This window comes from Chinchilla lanigera, unplaced genomic scaffold (assembly GCF_000276665.1).
Source record: "Chinchilla lanigera isolate Chin_1 unplaced genomic scaffold, ChiLan1.0 scaffold00034, whole genome shotgun sequence".
Lineage (NCBI taxonomy): Eukaryota > Metazoa > Chordata > Mammalia > Rodentia > Chinchillidae > Chinchilla > Chinchilla lanigera.
The window spans coordinates 19,780,632-19,796,424 of NW_004955435.1; the positions used below are offsets into that span (position 1 = coordinate 19,780,632).

Here is a 15,793-nt window from a genome sequence, read left to right on the forward strand (position 1 = left end):
TGAGCACATGAACTCTGCTCCGGAAAAGTCAGGCTCCCTGCACTCAGGCTTAAAGGGATGGATCCCTTAGCTGTAGTCCTTCCTCTCCCTCTTTCCTCTTCAGGCCAACCAGCTCCTATCCCGCCTTCCATCCCAGTTTCCCAGCACACTCGTCCATACCCTCTTGGCCACTGATGGCAGTCCAGAGCCACACACACAAGCCTCCACCTGGTCTCTGCAATGCACTAAAAACTGCATAGAAAACACATCGTTCAAGGCTCTGCAGTCCCACTGATGCCGCACGTCTACATCAAAGGCCCACAAGTTTTAGCCATCTGAAGTTCTGGAATTCTTTTACAAATTCTGTAGCTGACATTTTCATAGCTAGAGAAAAGGGCATTAAACGCAGCACATTAGAAGACTCATGGATTACGACATGCAGTCAACATTCAATACATACTGACTGAGCAATGCCTAGGTTGAACCCTATGAAAATGGTGATATTCAACCGTTTTTCGACCTGCAAAAAAGGCAACGTCATACATGTCAATGTAACACAATTCTATACCAGGCAACGCCTCAAGCAGGGCTTGGAACACCATGGCAAACAAAACAGACACAAAGCCTGTGCTGATAGAACATAGTCTAGTACACGAGCTATTAGTTACAAAAGTAATACACAGCCTGGCCTCACTGCTATAATGAACTATATGTGCCCTTACTTGTTTACCTCTTGATTTTTTTGTATCCTTGTGAACATCTTACTACACAAAAGTATAGTTTAAAGGCTGGCAAAGACAGTTTTGTTTGCTCCATAGCACATACTGCTGAGCACAAAGGAAATACAGTACGCATTTGTTAAATTTTACTGATTTGTGTGACAACAGACAAACGCAGGTGCTGGAGAAGCATTTTGCAGAGAGGACTAGCCTAGCCATGGGAGGTACAGATCAGGGACATCACTAATTTGGAACTTCTGATATTGGTGATATGGTTGAGTTAGATCTTTGCAAAATAGGTCTTCATACTTCATACAGCATATAAACTACCAGCATAAAGGGGGTTTCATAGGGACTATTTAAAATAGTTAAGAGAACAAATGGTTTTCAAGCACAACCTGGTATTTCAGAAACTCCATTTACATAAACAATTGGTACACTAATTGCAAATCATTCTTACTTCTCTCCTAAAGCAGGATTCCCCCAAGGATCTTTATTAGGCACTCTATTAGCCTAGTTTGAGTTACAGTATTTACTTAAAAGTAATAATAGTGAAGATCTTGAAAAATATTTGGTAATTGAGGCATTTTACTAATTCAAACTAATCTTCCTCGTTAGTCTACATTGTTAGGGATTTTATCACTCTATTAAGAGAAAGTACTAAAGGCTGTACTTAAAAGACATATTCACTAAATTTCTTTGCCCGCTTCTTTTTTTTGTTTGTTTTTTTCCGGTACCGGGAACCAAATTCACGACCTTGCACTAGCCAGGCAGGCGCTTTTGCCGCTGAGCTAAATCCTCAGCCCCACTAAATTTCTTTGAAGGATACCTTTGGTAGCAAGAGTTAACATCAGAAAGTAGGTAGGAACAGAAAATAAGTAACAACTCAAACAGCAACTATAATCCAATCTAGTCCAACGAACGAGATATATATGTAGTCACATTCAACTTATAAGCAAAGCGTATGAAAAATTCAGATCGGGTATCACTGAGTGTTTGATTAACCTGATAGAGTTTAATGAAAAAAGTCCGTGAATGCCACTGAGTAGCAGGATTCTGACTTATTTTGTGACACCTCTGGGAACCAGGCCTGGACACACCCTAGAGACAAGAACCCGCCTGGATAGGGTCTTCATGTGAATTTGCACATTTATCCTTGTTCTCTGAAGAAGCATGGAGACTTAGAAGCACACTGGCCACATTCACAGAGCTTCCTGAACTCTCTTGACAAAGTAAATGAACAGCCGGCCTTGTCCCCATGCCAAAAGCCAACAGAAACCTATCGCCAGCCAGAAGGACACCAGGCCTCTCTCAAGGATGCCAGTCCCCATCCAGACTCCTCTGCAGAACCTCACAAATCTCCCAGATGCAGGCAGGATGATCGTGGGCTAGGGGAGATTAGGCTCTGAATGTCTTAAGAGATTAGGTACTTAAAATCCTCCACATGACTTCAGCCATCCCTGTTACAGATCACAGAGTAAAAGCCTGCTTGATTAAAGCTGAATGCCTATACATTTGCAGAAGAGAAAACATGTAGAGAAAAGTCAGACTTCTGATAGGCAAAGCACAAGCTCCAGAACAGGAGGGGCTGCTACATGAGGGTGACATGAGGCACAGAGGGACCCTATCTTCACCAGAAATACCCCAGCCCTCAAGGCTACACATTCACTTACTTTCCCCCAAACCAGACACTGAATCCAGTCTTACCAAACGAGGCCCAATTCTTCCCATATTCCAAATATGGGAAAAGAAGCTCCTCCACGGTGGGGTAAGAGTGGGAAGGCAATGTTTGTATTGCATAATGTTTTAATTAAAACAAAGATGACGTGCAGCAGAGCCTCTGCTAGGGGCATTTTCCAGTCCTCCTACTCTTTCCTTCCCTTCCCCCAGGCCACCGGTCTTCTCTTCACCCTCAGAGTAATTCACCTTTAAAATAAGGGGATTGAACATCATACCTGTGAAGAACCCCCCGAGATAAGTTTAAGCCTAGGGACACATTAGTTCTCCCTCTACTTTCTCCCCTCCGGAAGTCCACTGTTCAGAGGGACTCGCAGCTAGACGTCACCCATTCCTCATTCCAACAGAATGCAGGAAAAAGAGCCAGGCAGGGTGCTTCCAACACAACAGTCCTTTTTTCGTAATGAAATATCAGAAGACAGATTGCAGAACTGTTCAGCAAGCTATCTTTTGTTCTGAAACACCAGAAGACATTACGAAGCTCTTCAGCAAATCATCTCTCAACAGTGTCATAAAGGGTTGTCTAGTTTTGGGGTTGGCCTCGAACAAATCTATCTGTACCATTGCTCCTCAAATTAAATAACAAATATGACCATCTGTGAGGCAGAATTCCCGACAGCCCAACCAACACAAAACCACCGCCAAACAAAAACCAACTGAAGAAACCCAGGACGGCCTCCAAGACAGGAGGCTGACGGGGAGAAGGACAGCCCTGTACAGAGGCTCTGAGGAGCAGCAGCTGCTTACTTTGACCGACGACAATCTCAACCAGCCATAGTTTATAAACAGCTGGGACCTGCAGGCCTGGGCCACTGGTGGAGGAGGGAGAAGCACCTGGCCCCGCGGTAGGTCACAGGGACACAGGAGAAAAATGCAGATCAGTACCTTCTTAGAGGGAACCCCAGGCCCTAGGGGACACATAGCAACTCCAGACCCTGTGGAGTGGAAAAGGCAGCCCCAGAGAACAAGGAGAGCGGTGGTGAAGGCCCCAGGCTCTGTCCCTACCTCCTCCCTTAGGAGGCACCAGGAGAAGCCATACAGTGGGGAAGTAGAGGGTATCAACCTTACCACCACCACAACCTGAATCCAAGGGGTCCCCAGAAAGCCACTACAGGCATTGTCTTCTATCTGATGGGACACATGTACTTTTTCTATTTCCACTTCTCTTTTGGTCTGGCTTCCTAGAATTTCGGAGCTAAGCATGAAATTCCCAAGTCTCACAGACAGACAACCTCCCCAGCTGTTAATAAGGACATCCCACGTATCTGGGACTCCAGATCTTTGTGCATTTTCAACAGAAAGAATTCTCCCTTTACCGTCCAGGCTTAATCTCTCCATCATTGGTATTCATCACCTAACTCCTAAAGGTCTCCTCAGCAGGGCTGCTGGGGTATTGGTAATTCATGGCTGCTGACGGGGAGCTGAGAGCAAAACGGGAAGAAAGGATGTCAAAGTGACAGCAAGAAAAAAAGACTTACCTTAGGGATAAAAAACAAGTTCCCTCATATGAGAGTATTTTTAATTAATCATTCTATTTATTAAAGATTAAGATACAGATCAGGTGACTACTTAAAATGTTCGTCATGATTTTAACTTTAATTCTGTGGCATCTGAGATAACAGAACAATGAGTGCTTGTAATAGGCACTCAAACATTTGTTGTATGAACAGACAAAAACGTCTTTTTAGGGAAGTCTTACAAGTACATCTAACAGTACACTGCTTCAGTGGTCTCGGGAAAGGTGGGAGCAGGTCAAAGCGCTGGCTATAATATGTGAATCCAACAACCGCCCCTCCAAAAAAAGCACTATTTTAAAAATCGAGTCCAAAGGTGAACCAGCCAGAGTATGCTTTTGCTCTGCGGGTTTTGAGGAAAGTCACACCGGTGGACCTAAGAAATAACCCATCGCTTTGAAATGATAATCTCTTTACAGCAGCAGCTACTGTACTCTTCAGGCTGGAAGAAAAACTTCCCTTCCTTTGGGTTAAAGTCTTCAGTGTTGAGCTAGTAGCTGGTGACCTTAAAGGTTCCTCTACTTCCCTTCATTATAAATGGAGGAATCATCTGGGAATTGAAAATGCAGGGAAACATTGCATTTTTCCTAGTCTATAAACAAACACTTGATTGAGTCAGACACAAAACCCAGTATTTATGGTTGTCTTCTTAACAAGTTTTAAATAGGCTTCGTTTTAATTTAACATAATTTCAACATTATGACAAAACGGTCAGTAAAATATGAATGTGCTTCATTTGTCAAATTTATGTGTTTTTCAGAGAAAACATTCAGAATAAACAAGTCAATTATTCTCATTAAATACATTAAAATTTAAGGGTAATGTTTTTATTATCAATCTTGCTCTCCAGATACAGCAAGACAAAATTATTCTGTTATATTGCTATTGAATGAGGTTCACTACTCCCCAATGATTTCACAAATTACAGCTTCAACTAGCTATAAAATAACCAAATCAGTTCTGATATGTCCATAAAATTAAGCCTGAAAAAACACTGAAGTAAATCACTCCCTTAAAATCATGTTGTTGAACAGTATGTTCTGTATGATTCCATTTATGTCAGAAAAAAAACTATACTTGTATAAGTATATGCATAGAAAAGAATCTAGAAGAATATATATTAAATAGTAAAAATATATATATCAAATTCCGTAAGGGTCACGGGACAAAGGGGAACTTTCCCATTTTACTTTCTCTATTTCTTACAAGAGAATTACATTCACTGTCACCTCTGTCAATAAACTAAAATTTTTAAAAATGTTACTGTCTAAATTTAAAACCAGGGGCTGGGGATTTAGCTCAGCAGCAAAAGCGCCTGCCTGGCAAGCGCAAGGTCGTGAGTTCGGTTCCCGGTACCGGAGAAAAACCAAAAAAAAAAAAAAAAAAATTTAAAACCAGTATCTTTTATATAACACTTTACCCTAAAGCATTTTATTAGCTACTTTAAATTATGACTTCATTAAAATCAAATATTTAGTTAAAAGAACCTAGATGTCTTTGTTGGGACATTGTATCTAAGAGGCTATAAAATATCCTCTGGACATCTCTCTCTCTCTCTCTCTCTCTCTACTTTTCTCCCCTTCTGGACTGATGCAGAATAGTTGTACATATTAATGCAGCAATGGAGCAGGATTGGTGTTTCAATTCCACACTGTGTACATTTTCTGAAATTTTTTCTTTAATTAAAATATTAAATTAAAAATTTTTTTAAATTAATTGTTAGAAAAAGGAGGTGACGGCCTGTGCAGGGTAGGGTCGGTGTGGTCTGACCTGCAGCCCTAGACAGCTCAACTCTAGGCCTCTTTTCCCTCCTAGCAGAGTCAGTCAAGGTCACCAATGCAAATAACCAGTGTGAAAATACCATCCAGGGGACCCAAGGGCTCTAAGGCCCAAAGCAGTACTTGGGTCAGGAAGCTGGTACATTAGAGATTTCAAAACAGGACTTTCTCTAGACTACAGATGCAGGGCTGAGTTAGCTATGTGTGCTTTAGTTATCAGCAACCCAGAATATAAACCTTATTATACTTTACAGGTGGGTTATATGAAGTGGGTGTACAGATTATCATATAGGAAAAACAGAATTAGTATTTAATAGATGTTATCCCTCTGGGAAACAAAATTTTAAAATGTGGGGCTGCTGGGGGGAGGGGAGTTATAAAATGTTTTAACACTTGAGCAGTGCAGGTTGGAAGCGGGCCTCACACCACAGCACCAAGCGATGCCACAGGTGTGGCAGGGCCCTGCTCTGAGCAGAGACAATATTCTCAGAGGTCACCAGGTAAGAGGGGCATCAGACTGCACTCCAGAGAGTCAGGCAGTAAGTGTTACAAGCGAAAACAGATGTAATGCACAAACACAGCACCTACTGAAGGCAAGTCTGCGCAAACTTTACTGCCCAAAGAATCACCCATCACTGGTTTTCTCAGACCCACAGCTGGTATTAGATTTTTTTTTCCTGTTTAATAAAAGGTAGTGGATCTGAAAGCTGATGGGAAGAGGATGCCCCTAAAAGACAAGAAACCAATTTCTTTTGAGGCAGGAGTTTTAATAAAATGCCTTTGCTCTGATGGTCTTTTCTGATGGATAGACAAAGCTCTGGCTTTGGCACAAGGGCAAGTCACCCTACACCTCTCCACTTCCCATGGCCTCCTGAGCCATTTCTCCAGGATACTCACTTAAAATTTTCTGGTATCTTCCATCTATCTCTGGCCCTAAATCCCAATCCTCATGCCAACAAACTGCTCCAATCCTTACCAAGTGGCACCATTAGGGCCCCGGGCCCACTGACATCTGGGCTTTTCCACCCGGCAGGAACTTTTTTCAAACAGGCCCTGTGCTCAGAATGCTCTCTATGCCACAGTCCTGACGGGTTGTTTTCTCCTGGCACTTAGAAAAATGCCTAAAATTCCAGCTATCCCAGAAGGCCTTTCGGGACTGACCACTCAAGAACTACTCCAGCCTCTTCCTTCTCCTGAACAGAAAACCCCCTTTACATGGCTAGCTAAGCTAGAAATAAGAACAAACCTGCATTGCCTTCTCTCTCCTAAGGGACACCCATCCTCGGAGAGCACATGATGTCAGTGTCTTCCGGTCCATTTGCAAATCGATCTCCCATTCATTTCTCCAGTGGCCTTACATTACTATCCGCTAGGGCAGGGCCAGGGTGGGGTTCAGGCAAGCCTCAGTCACCTGGATGATGGGAATAGGGTGTTTCTGTGAATTTAATTAGAGGGTCAGGCAGAAACTTTGCTTGAACTCTCACTGTTATAAACCTTATTATAAAGCTTTTAAAAATACATCTGACCGCTTTCCAGCCTGGGTAGAGTTAATATAATTTAACCTTTGATTTAGGATCTTGCAGCGCCCCAGGCTCATCATTCTCTGCTGCTAACATGATGATAGGTGCAGAAGATGCAGAGACTGGGTGGACAGTGCACGGAAGCTAATTTTTAGAGTATACCGCTCCCACTACACCTTGTGATTTCTGCCCTTCGGAAGTTACAGCTGAAAACTAAAAACAAAATCCCACTTAACTGAGGATTCCAGCTAAGGGAGGCCTACTACCATAGTCTTTGTTGAGTGCCTGTCCCTGTGGCTCACCATTAGTCACGTAATAAGCGATTCTTGATGAGGGAATTTGGCAACATATGGTTTTCTACAACTATAAGCTTGATTTTGAGGCAAATGTTCATTTCTTTGAAAATCAGGGGGCATTCACACACAGGTGTCCTACACTTCCTTAAGTTAAAAAAGCCTACCTTTTGTAACAAATAGCTGTGCTTACTTTGAAGCAGCAAAGAAAACAGATGCATGCACATAGCAAACAAGGAACTACCAAATTAACCTAAAAATACTAATCACGGGGACTTAGTTCAGCACGCACAGGGTTCCCAAGGCCATCACAGTTCAGCAACTGCGGTCCCTTCCTCCAGTTCCCAGGCCGGGGCTCAGCAGAAGTAGCTGGGCTCCAGAGACCTACTCTAAACCCAAATCCCAAAACTACTATAATCTGAGCCAATTCTCTTGACCACCGGAACTGGTCTTTAAGACCATCACGTCATTTCTTCAGTCTCCAGAAGGCCACCTGTCTTGGTTACTTTTCTCTTGTTGCTGGGACAAAATACCTGACACCCAAAATTAAGGAAGGAAAGGTTTATTCAGCTCACAGTTTGTGGAGGTTTCAGTCCATACTTGGCTGGCTCCAAGGCAGAATGGCACATGGCAGAGGGCAACAGTTCATGCTGGCAGAAGATAACAAAAGCAACAAGAGCAAAAGGGTGGAGCGGCAGGGGCAAGCAGCTTCCTTCCCTCCCTTACACTGTATGCAAATTACCCGCCCCAGGGCAGGGGTAGCGCTCACACCCATAATTCCAACACTGGACCATGAATCAATCATAAACTAAGCACCCTCCATGACTGCATGAGGCTTTGGGGGGACATCCAGACACAAACCATGACACCACCCCACCACTGTGACTGCTGCGTCTGCCGCATGGTGGGACTCTAAGGGGAATGGGAGGCCTTGCCCATCCACACCCTGCCTATTTCTGAGCACCGGGTCCATGACCTCTACTGGTGTTTCCTCACTGAACTTCACTTTGAACTCTGAGTCTGGGGACAGAATTCAGGAGGTATGTGAACTTGAACGAGGAAAAATAATTTTGTCTTTATTTTCACTGGTCTCTAAGGGAACTTTAACCACCTTTTGATTACAAGTGTAGATAACCAACACAGTAATGTCACCTATGACTGTCATAATAGAAATCACATACTTTCACATTAAATCACACTGATAGACATACCTTAAAATATCATTTACACTCATTACAACAAAATAACAGCAATTGTCAGACCTACTATTAGAAGCTATTATTTAATGTGTTATTAAAAAACATGTTGCTACATCGTATATTTATTTTTAGTATTTTGATAGTTATATTTCTTTTCTTTTTGTCTTTTTGAGACAGGGTCTTGCTATGCAGTTCAGGTTGGCCTTCAGCTCACTTTGTAGCACAGGCTGGTCTCGAACTCACAACAATCCTCCTGTCTCAGCCTCCTGAGTGCTGGGATTACAGGCATGTACTACCACGCCCAGCGATAGTTATATTTCAATATAATTGATTTTGTTGATTATCATACATATATTTTTTAAATGTTAGGCTCAGGCAGGATTCATAGCTTCACCACACTGCCAAAAGGATTCAGGGCACAAAACAGGTTCTTAACTCCTATTCAGCAGAATAAAGGCTAAAGTTCTAAAATCAGAAAATCCTGGACTCAGATTCAGGCTCTTTCTCTTAAAACAAAATTATTAATCTCCGTTAGCCTTGAATTTCCTCATCTTGATCAAGGAAGCCAGTACAAAAACATTTGCTTTCTGAGACCTGGTGGGATGTAGCTTGGTGGTATAGTGCTTACCTAGCATGAGTGAGGCCCTGGGTTCAATCCCTGGCACCATAAAACAAAACAAGCAAGAAACACACATTTTACCTTGTGAAAACATTCATTCATTTAAAAAAAAAAATTACCTGAACACAGGTACAAGGCAGGCACAAGGCTAAGGTCTGGGGTTACAGTAACGAACATGACAGAGAGAGTCCTTAAATCCTCTAATATAGAGGGCATTGGGGGCTGGGGATTTAGCTCAGTGGCAAAACGCCTGCCTGGCAAGTGCAAGGTTGTGAGTTCGGTTCCCGGTACCGGAGGAAAAAAAAAACAAAAAACAAAAAAAAAACAAAATAATATAGAGGGTATGCTTGTAGTGATTAGCACAGAGACCAGCCCAGAAGCATTCTGTGAACATTACAGTACTCACACTGCACATGGAGTGTTTAAGTATGTGCTGATTTATGTTGCTTCTTAAATACTGACTATTGGTTTATCTTTCTCGTGCCCTCCGAATAAGATTTTTTAGCAGCTCAAGGGTGGCCCTCACAAAGAAGGCTGCTTATTAGATGAAAGATTTAGAACCAATGGTCCTGACTTCAAAACCCCACTCTACCACTGGCAAACCTTATAGCTATGGCACAGACAAATTCCTTTCCTCAAAGTAAGAGGATCCAAAGCTTTTGACAGGGCACATGGACACGGAGGATAAGTATAGGACTTCTACCTCCCTTGCAGCTAAGTGCATGACCAACCAAGTTCTAGCCAATGGGCTAGAAGTGATGTGTGTTAACTTCCAGGAGATAACCTTAATCTTAGAGAACCTGGGTTTCACGCTCTCTTTTCTTCCTTTCTCATGTCTCCGGCTAGAATGGCACACAAGTGAAACAACACAGAAGAAGCCTAGATTCTTAACACTGTGAAGCACTGCCATCAACCTGGTCAGTAATGCACCCTAAGCAAGTTACTTATCTCTTTGGACTTCAATATCCCCGTCTATAAAGAGATAATAATACAAGATAACTATGTTGCAGGGTTGTTTTCAGGACTGAATGATAGGGCTTGGTTCACAGCAAGGGCAGAAGTTAGGAGAGCTAGTATTACTGCTGTTATAAAAGTAACAGTGGTTCTGATGCGGTGGAAAATATAGCAAGAATAGAGCATCTCAATATGTCCGTGGGTGCCCAGAGGCAACTCAGTGAGTCTCACAGTTGAAAGATGCTAAGGCCCCCAAAGCCCCACATACTGGTGCCCAGGCTTGGTTCCAGAGTGGCGGCATTGAGAGATGATGGAAGCTCTAACAGGCAGAGCCTACTGGACCTCGCTGGATCACTGGACAAGTGAAGGGCATAATGCCACCGGGCCCTTTCCTCTTTCACTTCCTGGTGATGAGGTGAGCAGAACCCAAGGGTCCTGACTTCAAAACCCCACTCTGCCATTGGCAAACTTTACAGCTACGGCAGAGGCAGCAGCTATCCCCAAATTCTTTCCTTTTCTTCAAATAATAGAACCCAAAGTTTTTGGCAGGGCACATGGGCACTTACAGGTCACAGGAGGTGAGCAGATTTGCTTCACCGTGACCTTCTGCCTTCATGTGCTGCCTCACCACAGGCCCCAAAACAGCAGGGCCACTTGATCATGAACCAGAGGCAAAATAAATCTCTCTTTATAAGTTAACTGCGGCAAGTATTTTGTTATGGTGATGAGAAGCTGACTAACAAAAGAAATCCTACAGTCTAGTCCTCCTGATAAGAATTCTCCTCTCCAGCACCTTCACCAGCCCTTAGAACTACAAAGGTCAGTGTTACAGCAGTGGTGTGAGTTCATCCGTAATCATGATCCCCACACTTTGTTCCAGAACCCTCCTCTGAATGCCCCAAACCACTTCACTTCTCTCCTCTCCCTCCTCCTTTGCTTCTGCCTTTGATCGCCACAGTCCTACCTCTGAGCTCATGCCCATCAGTACATCAAAGTTTCTTTCAACCTCTTCTCGAAGCACCCTCTGGCCTCTTCCCTAACTACGTGGGAAGTAAGTGATCACTTACTTAGTCCCATCCTGTTCAAACGAGAGGCTTCCCAAACTCTGCAAATGAACTTCTCTCCCGCTCGAGGAGAATGCACGTGATCACTGGCATCTACAGTTGACCCAGGGAGACCCCACCTCCTACATTTCTCATTGCTAACACTTGCAAAGCTATTTCATCTTGTCTGCAACATCCTCCCTGGTCTGGGAGGTAGCACCCTTCATGGCACACCAAAATAAAATGTGCTTTCTGTGCCTAAAGCTCACCCTCATCTTTACTGATTATTCTTCTCCTGTTCGTGCAGACACAAATCCTATTCTCTTCCCCCGCACTGTCATGCTCCATGTCACTGTCACAGACACAGGGTGCTTCCCAGCACAGACACAGCTCCAGGCACCCTCTCCGTCCTTCCCCATTCCCTCCGCCTCACACTCCAACCAGCCCTTACTACGGCTCTCATCTCTGACCCCTCTGGCTCCACTCATTTTCAGTAGTGAGACTTTACTATGCTCCTGGTTCGCTCAAGCCCAGGCTTAAGGAGGGTTTAGAACTGGAACAAGGGTTGTAGCATCAGCCAATGGCTCCACGGTGGGTGGGGCACCCAGGGCTGCAACAGATGAAAACAAGACGTAACTGTCAAGAGGGCAAGGACAGGGGCTGGGGATTTAGCTCAGTGGCACAGCGCCAGCCTGGCAAGCTCAAGGTCATGAGTTTGATTCCTGGTATCAGAAAAAAACCAAAAAACCAAAAAAGAAAAAAAAAAAGGGGGCAAGGACAAACCATGAACTTCAGTAGTAGCTTCAGTAGGACAAAGCCATGAACAGGATCAGTATCCCAACAGGCAGTGAAAGAGGATTCTGATCCAAGTCCTAGACACTGGCAAATGAAAAGCACAGGTCTAAGGCTGTCCAGGGAGCCACAAGCAATCTTAGAGATTTACCCATGTACCCCTTCACATATGGCAGCAGGATTTTCTAACTCAAATTGCCAATTCTGGAGCTCATACCTGTATCAATCTCACTTTGCAAAGCAGTTAGCTTTTCCCAACATTTTACAAAGAAAATTTTATTCTAGGTGTGTGACCCACGTGGGTTCAAAGCCTGGGATTCTTTGTTGGTTTATATTCACACTACACATTAGTTCAAATTTCATGTGAATCCACAGCACACAGCAAGAATGCTGACACATGAATCAGACCACACCAGACTCTAAGCAGAAAAACAAGACTCCCAGATGAGCTTATTCCCTCTCCAAACACCCTCCTCTCCAGGTTAAAAGGTAGAAGCAAGGCCTCCTCTCTGTGAAGCTGGAGAAAACAGGCTCAAAAGCAGGCGGAAATCGGCATGCCTGTTCAGTCCCAAATGTCCCTACCTGTACCTACATCCAGCCTTCTGCCAGCACTCCCCTTCACAACCACCCTGACGCTCCTTTCCCCAGGGCACCTCTTTGCACATGGAGGTGAGGAGGAAGGGGACAGCACCTGCCCAGAGCCACAGCCCAGGTTCCACTCCACAGGGCAGCACAGAGAGTGAACAGCAGGGAGACCAGCAGGCAGCCTTAACATTTCTTGAGCAGCCAAAAGAAACAAAAGGCACAAATGTCACATCTCCCTGTTTTCCCATTGGTGGCTCCTTCCCCGGCCGAGCCCCTCCCTTCCACTCAGCTCTCTTTCCCGCCTCAGACGCATGCCACACCTCCGCAGAGGGCTTTTCTTGTTGGAGTCCTTTAGAATCCACAGGAATCACTAATTGCTGATTCAAATCCACACACTGAGTGAATGACAGATATAGTATAACAAATACAAATTCATTATCAAGAGATGCAAAAAGAGGACTACCTGCTTCTTGCCTCTGCCCAAGCACACAGGAGACCTTGCATCGCACCCCACAGTGTGCGCATGCTTGTGGGTGCGCATGCTTGTGGGTGCGCATGCTTGTGGGTGCGCATGCTGTGGGTGCGCATGCTTGTGGGTGCGCCCACACGCAAGCGCATTTTGGGCAATAGGCTGCCACCAACAAACTCTCACTGGTTTTGACTCAGGCACCCATGGAATGACCTGGGAGAGGCCAAAGACTTAGAGGATCTTGTTTCATTTGTTTGGGGTCACTGTCTGAACAGCAGGATTTTTTAAAGTTCCCTCCATGATATCAACATGAACCCTAGTTTGAGAACCACCGACTGAACACACTTACGGTGAGTTTCAAACGTTATTCAAGGGAGCCAAGATGTTTAGAACACATTACATCCTTTAGTTGCTGCAGGAGCCCTTGGATTTTTTACAGGGGCTCAGTTATCGATCATGATGAGGCTGAGTTTACTGTGAACTCAGGTTCTCCAGCTCCAAAGCCCTTTCTTGGGCCACACACCCATTATCAGTTGCATGTGTGTGGACAATGTGGGGAAGCAATCCTCACCACCAATAGATCATAATTTCCCTAAGTGCAAGACACCTAGATTTGGAGATTCAAACACCACAGGCAGCCGTGACGACCCCTCTGAAGTCTGAGGAATAAAGAGAAGGCAAGGGGTGAGTCCATGGTTGAGGTCTGAGAAGATAAGGAGAGACAAGGTACCAGGTCTTGGCTATTAAATTGATACTAGACCCAAGGTAAGTTGCAAGATACCACCTTAAGGTGTGCTCAATGGCATAAAGAGAATGGCTAAGTGTGAAGGGTGATGAGCTCTTCCCTGGGAAGAGAATCTTCAGACAGAAGTCAAGGGCTCACTTCTCAGGGTTACAGTTTCTTTTTCCTGCTCACTCTACACATTCAGACTCTCTAAGGCACAGAAATCATTCCTAGCACATGCTTACTAGGTAGCTTCAGTTTCTCTGTCTCTCTTCCCAAGAAGACAAGCTGGGCATCCACGGTGCAGAGACGAAGAATAGTATCCTCAAATGCTCTAGCCTACAGACCACTTAGGGAGGACAAAGCATCCCTTAACTCTATCACCACATCTTTAAAAAAAAAAGAAAAAAAGGTAGAGGCACCATCATTATCACTGAGCCAACTTTTCTGACAGTGAGAATTATGTTACCACTTCCAATTAGGAGTGAATGCAGACCAACACAAAAGTGCAACTACTGGAGCACCCATTTTTGTTAACACTCCAAGAAGCCAGCCCAAAATTCACAAGTAGCGCTTACACCACGGATCTGAGGTGATGGACCTCACCCCAAGGCCCAGGACAGCAAATATTCCTGCCTAAAAACAAACAATATTCCACCATTCCTCTGGATCAGAAATGGGCCTCCTGACACTCTATTCCCATCCACGACACACCAGCTGTTTCTGATGTCCCCTAAAGCACAGTGTTGATGGGAAAGAACCACAAGGAATTACAGGAACTAAGAGCAGGTTAAACTTTCACATCGATTGCGCTGATAAGCAGAGTCACTTACCCAGCACAGCCAGAAAGCTCAGCACTGGGAAAAAGCACTTCATGTCGGCAGCAGCAGTGGGAGGACACAACACAGGGCACTTCCTCTTCTCTAGGCACCTAATCTCTCATTCCTGGCACTCCACTTCGATAGCTCCAGAGAACAGTTTGGAAACAGAACTTAACGCAGAAAATGAGAACCGGTTAAAGAGGAGCAATCAGAAGGAAGCTGGGGGGAAGGGAGGAGTGGCACATATGTGAAAAGTCCTATGCTGAAGCAAGGGTCCAGAGCAATTCCGAAGGTGCTCTACGCTTCTGCCACATCGTGTGTCTTGCAGTTTCTACGGGATCTGTAGGTGGTGGTGGATTAATCCTCGAGGAAAGAAGGGGGTAGGGGAGAAGTCTGAGAAAATCCTTTCATCCACTGATTATACAGAAATGTCCTTGGCTTCCCAGTGAAGGTGTCTGTGATCTTCCTCATTCGGATTCCCCAAAGGAAACAGGGCGGGTTTTGTCGAAATCCCGGACAGCCAAATCACCCTGGCTGGTGTCGAAGGTTTGGATTTTTTCGTCAAAAAGTCCATCTCCATCCATTGTGGTAGATTACGGAGCTGTCACCTGCCCCGCACCTGCCCAGGACACACGAAGCAAGCGGGCATCCGGCGGCCCCGAAGCGGTCCCACAATGCCACCAGACCTCTAAAACAAACACAACAGAAATTTATCAAAGGCAAACAGAACCAGCACAAAAACCTAGAAGGCTGAGCGCGGGGCTGGTCCAGACACCTGGGTCCAGCCCCTGGTCTGACACAACCTTTGCATTCTGACCTTGGGCCAGCCGCTCGCTCTCCCTCGCCTCAGTTTCCCGGTCCACTGCAGGGCAATCGTGGAAGCCCAATTGTTCCTGAAACACTTTCACCAAAAGCTTCACTCCTGGGGTTTCCGTCGCCTCCCGCGGAGCCCGGCCGGAGCAGCCCCACCCTCCGCCGGGGCAAATCGGGAAGGGGCTGCGAGGTGGGGCCGAGACTCCCGGGCTCCTCCTGGGCTCCTCCCGGGTT

General features: G+C 44.9%; 1 protein-coding gene across 1 annotated transcript in view; it reads right to left on the bottom strand.

Annotated features, from left to right (window-relative positions):
• Igsf3 (immunoglobulin superfamily, member 3) overlaps positions 1–15,434 on the bottom strand; it is a gene marked incomplete at its 5' end in the record, with an annotated part of 92,114 nt that extends 76,680 nt beyond the window's left edge. The window contains 1 exon segment of the mRNA XM_005389042.2: positions 14,759–15,434. Coding sequence (XP_005389099.1) covers positions 14,759–14,801 — 43 coding nt within the window.
• Positions 15,435–15,793: the final 359 nt, after the last annotated feature.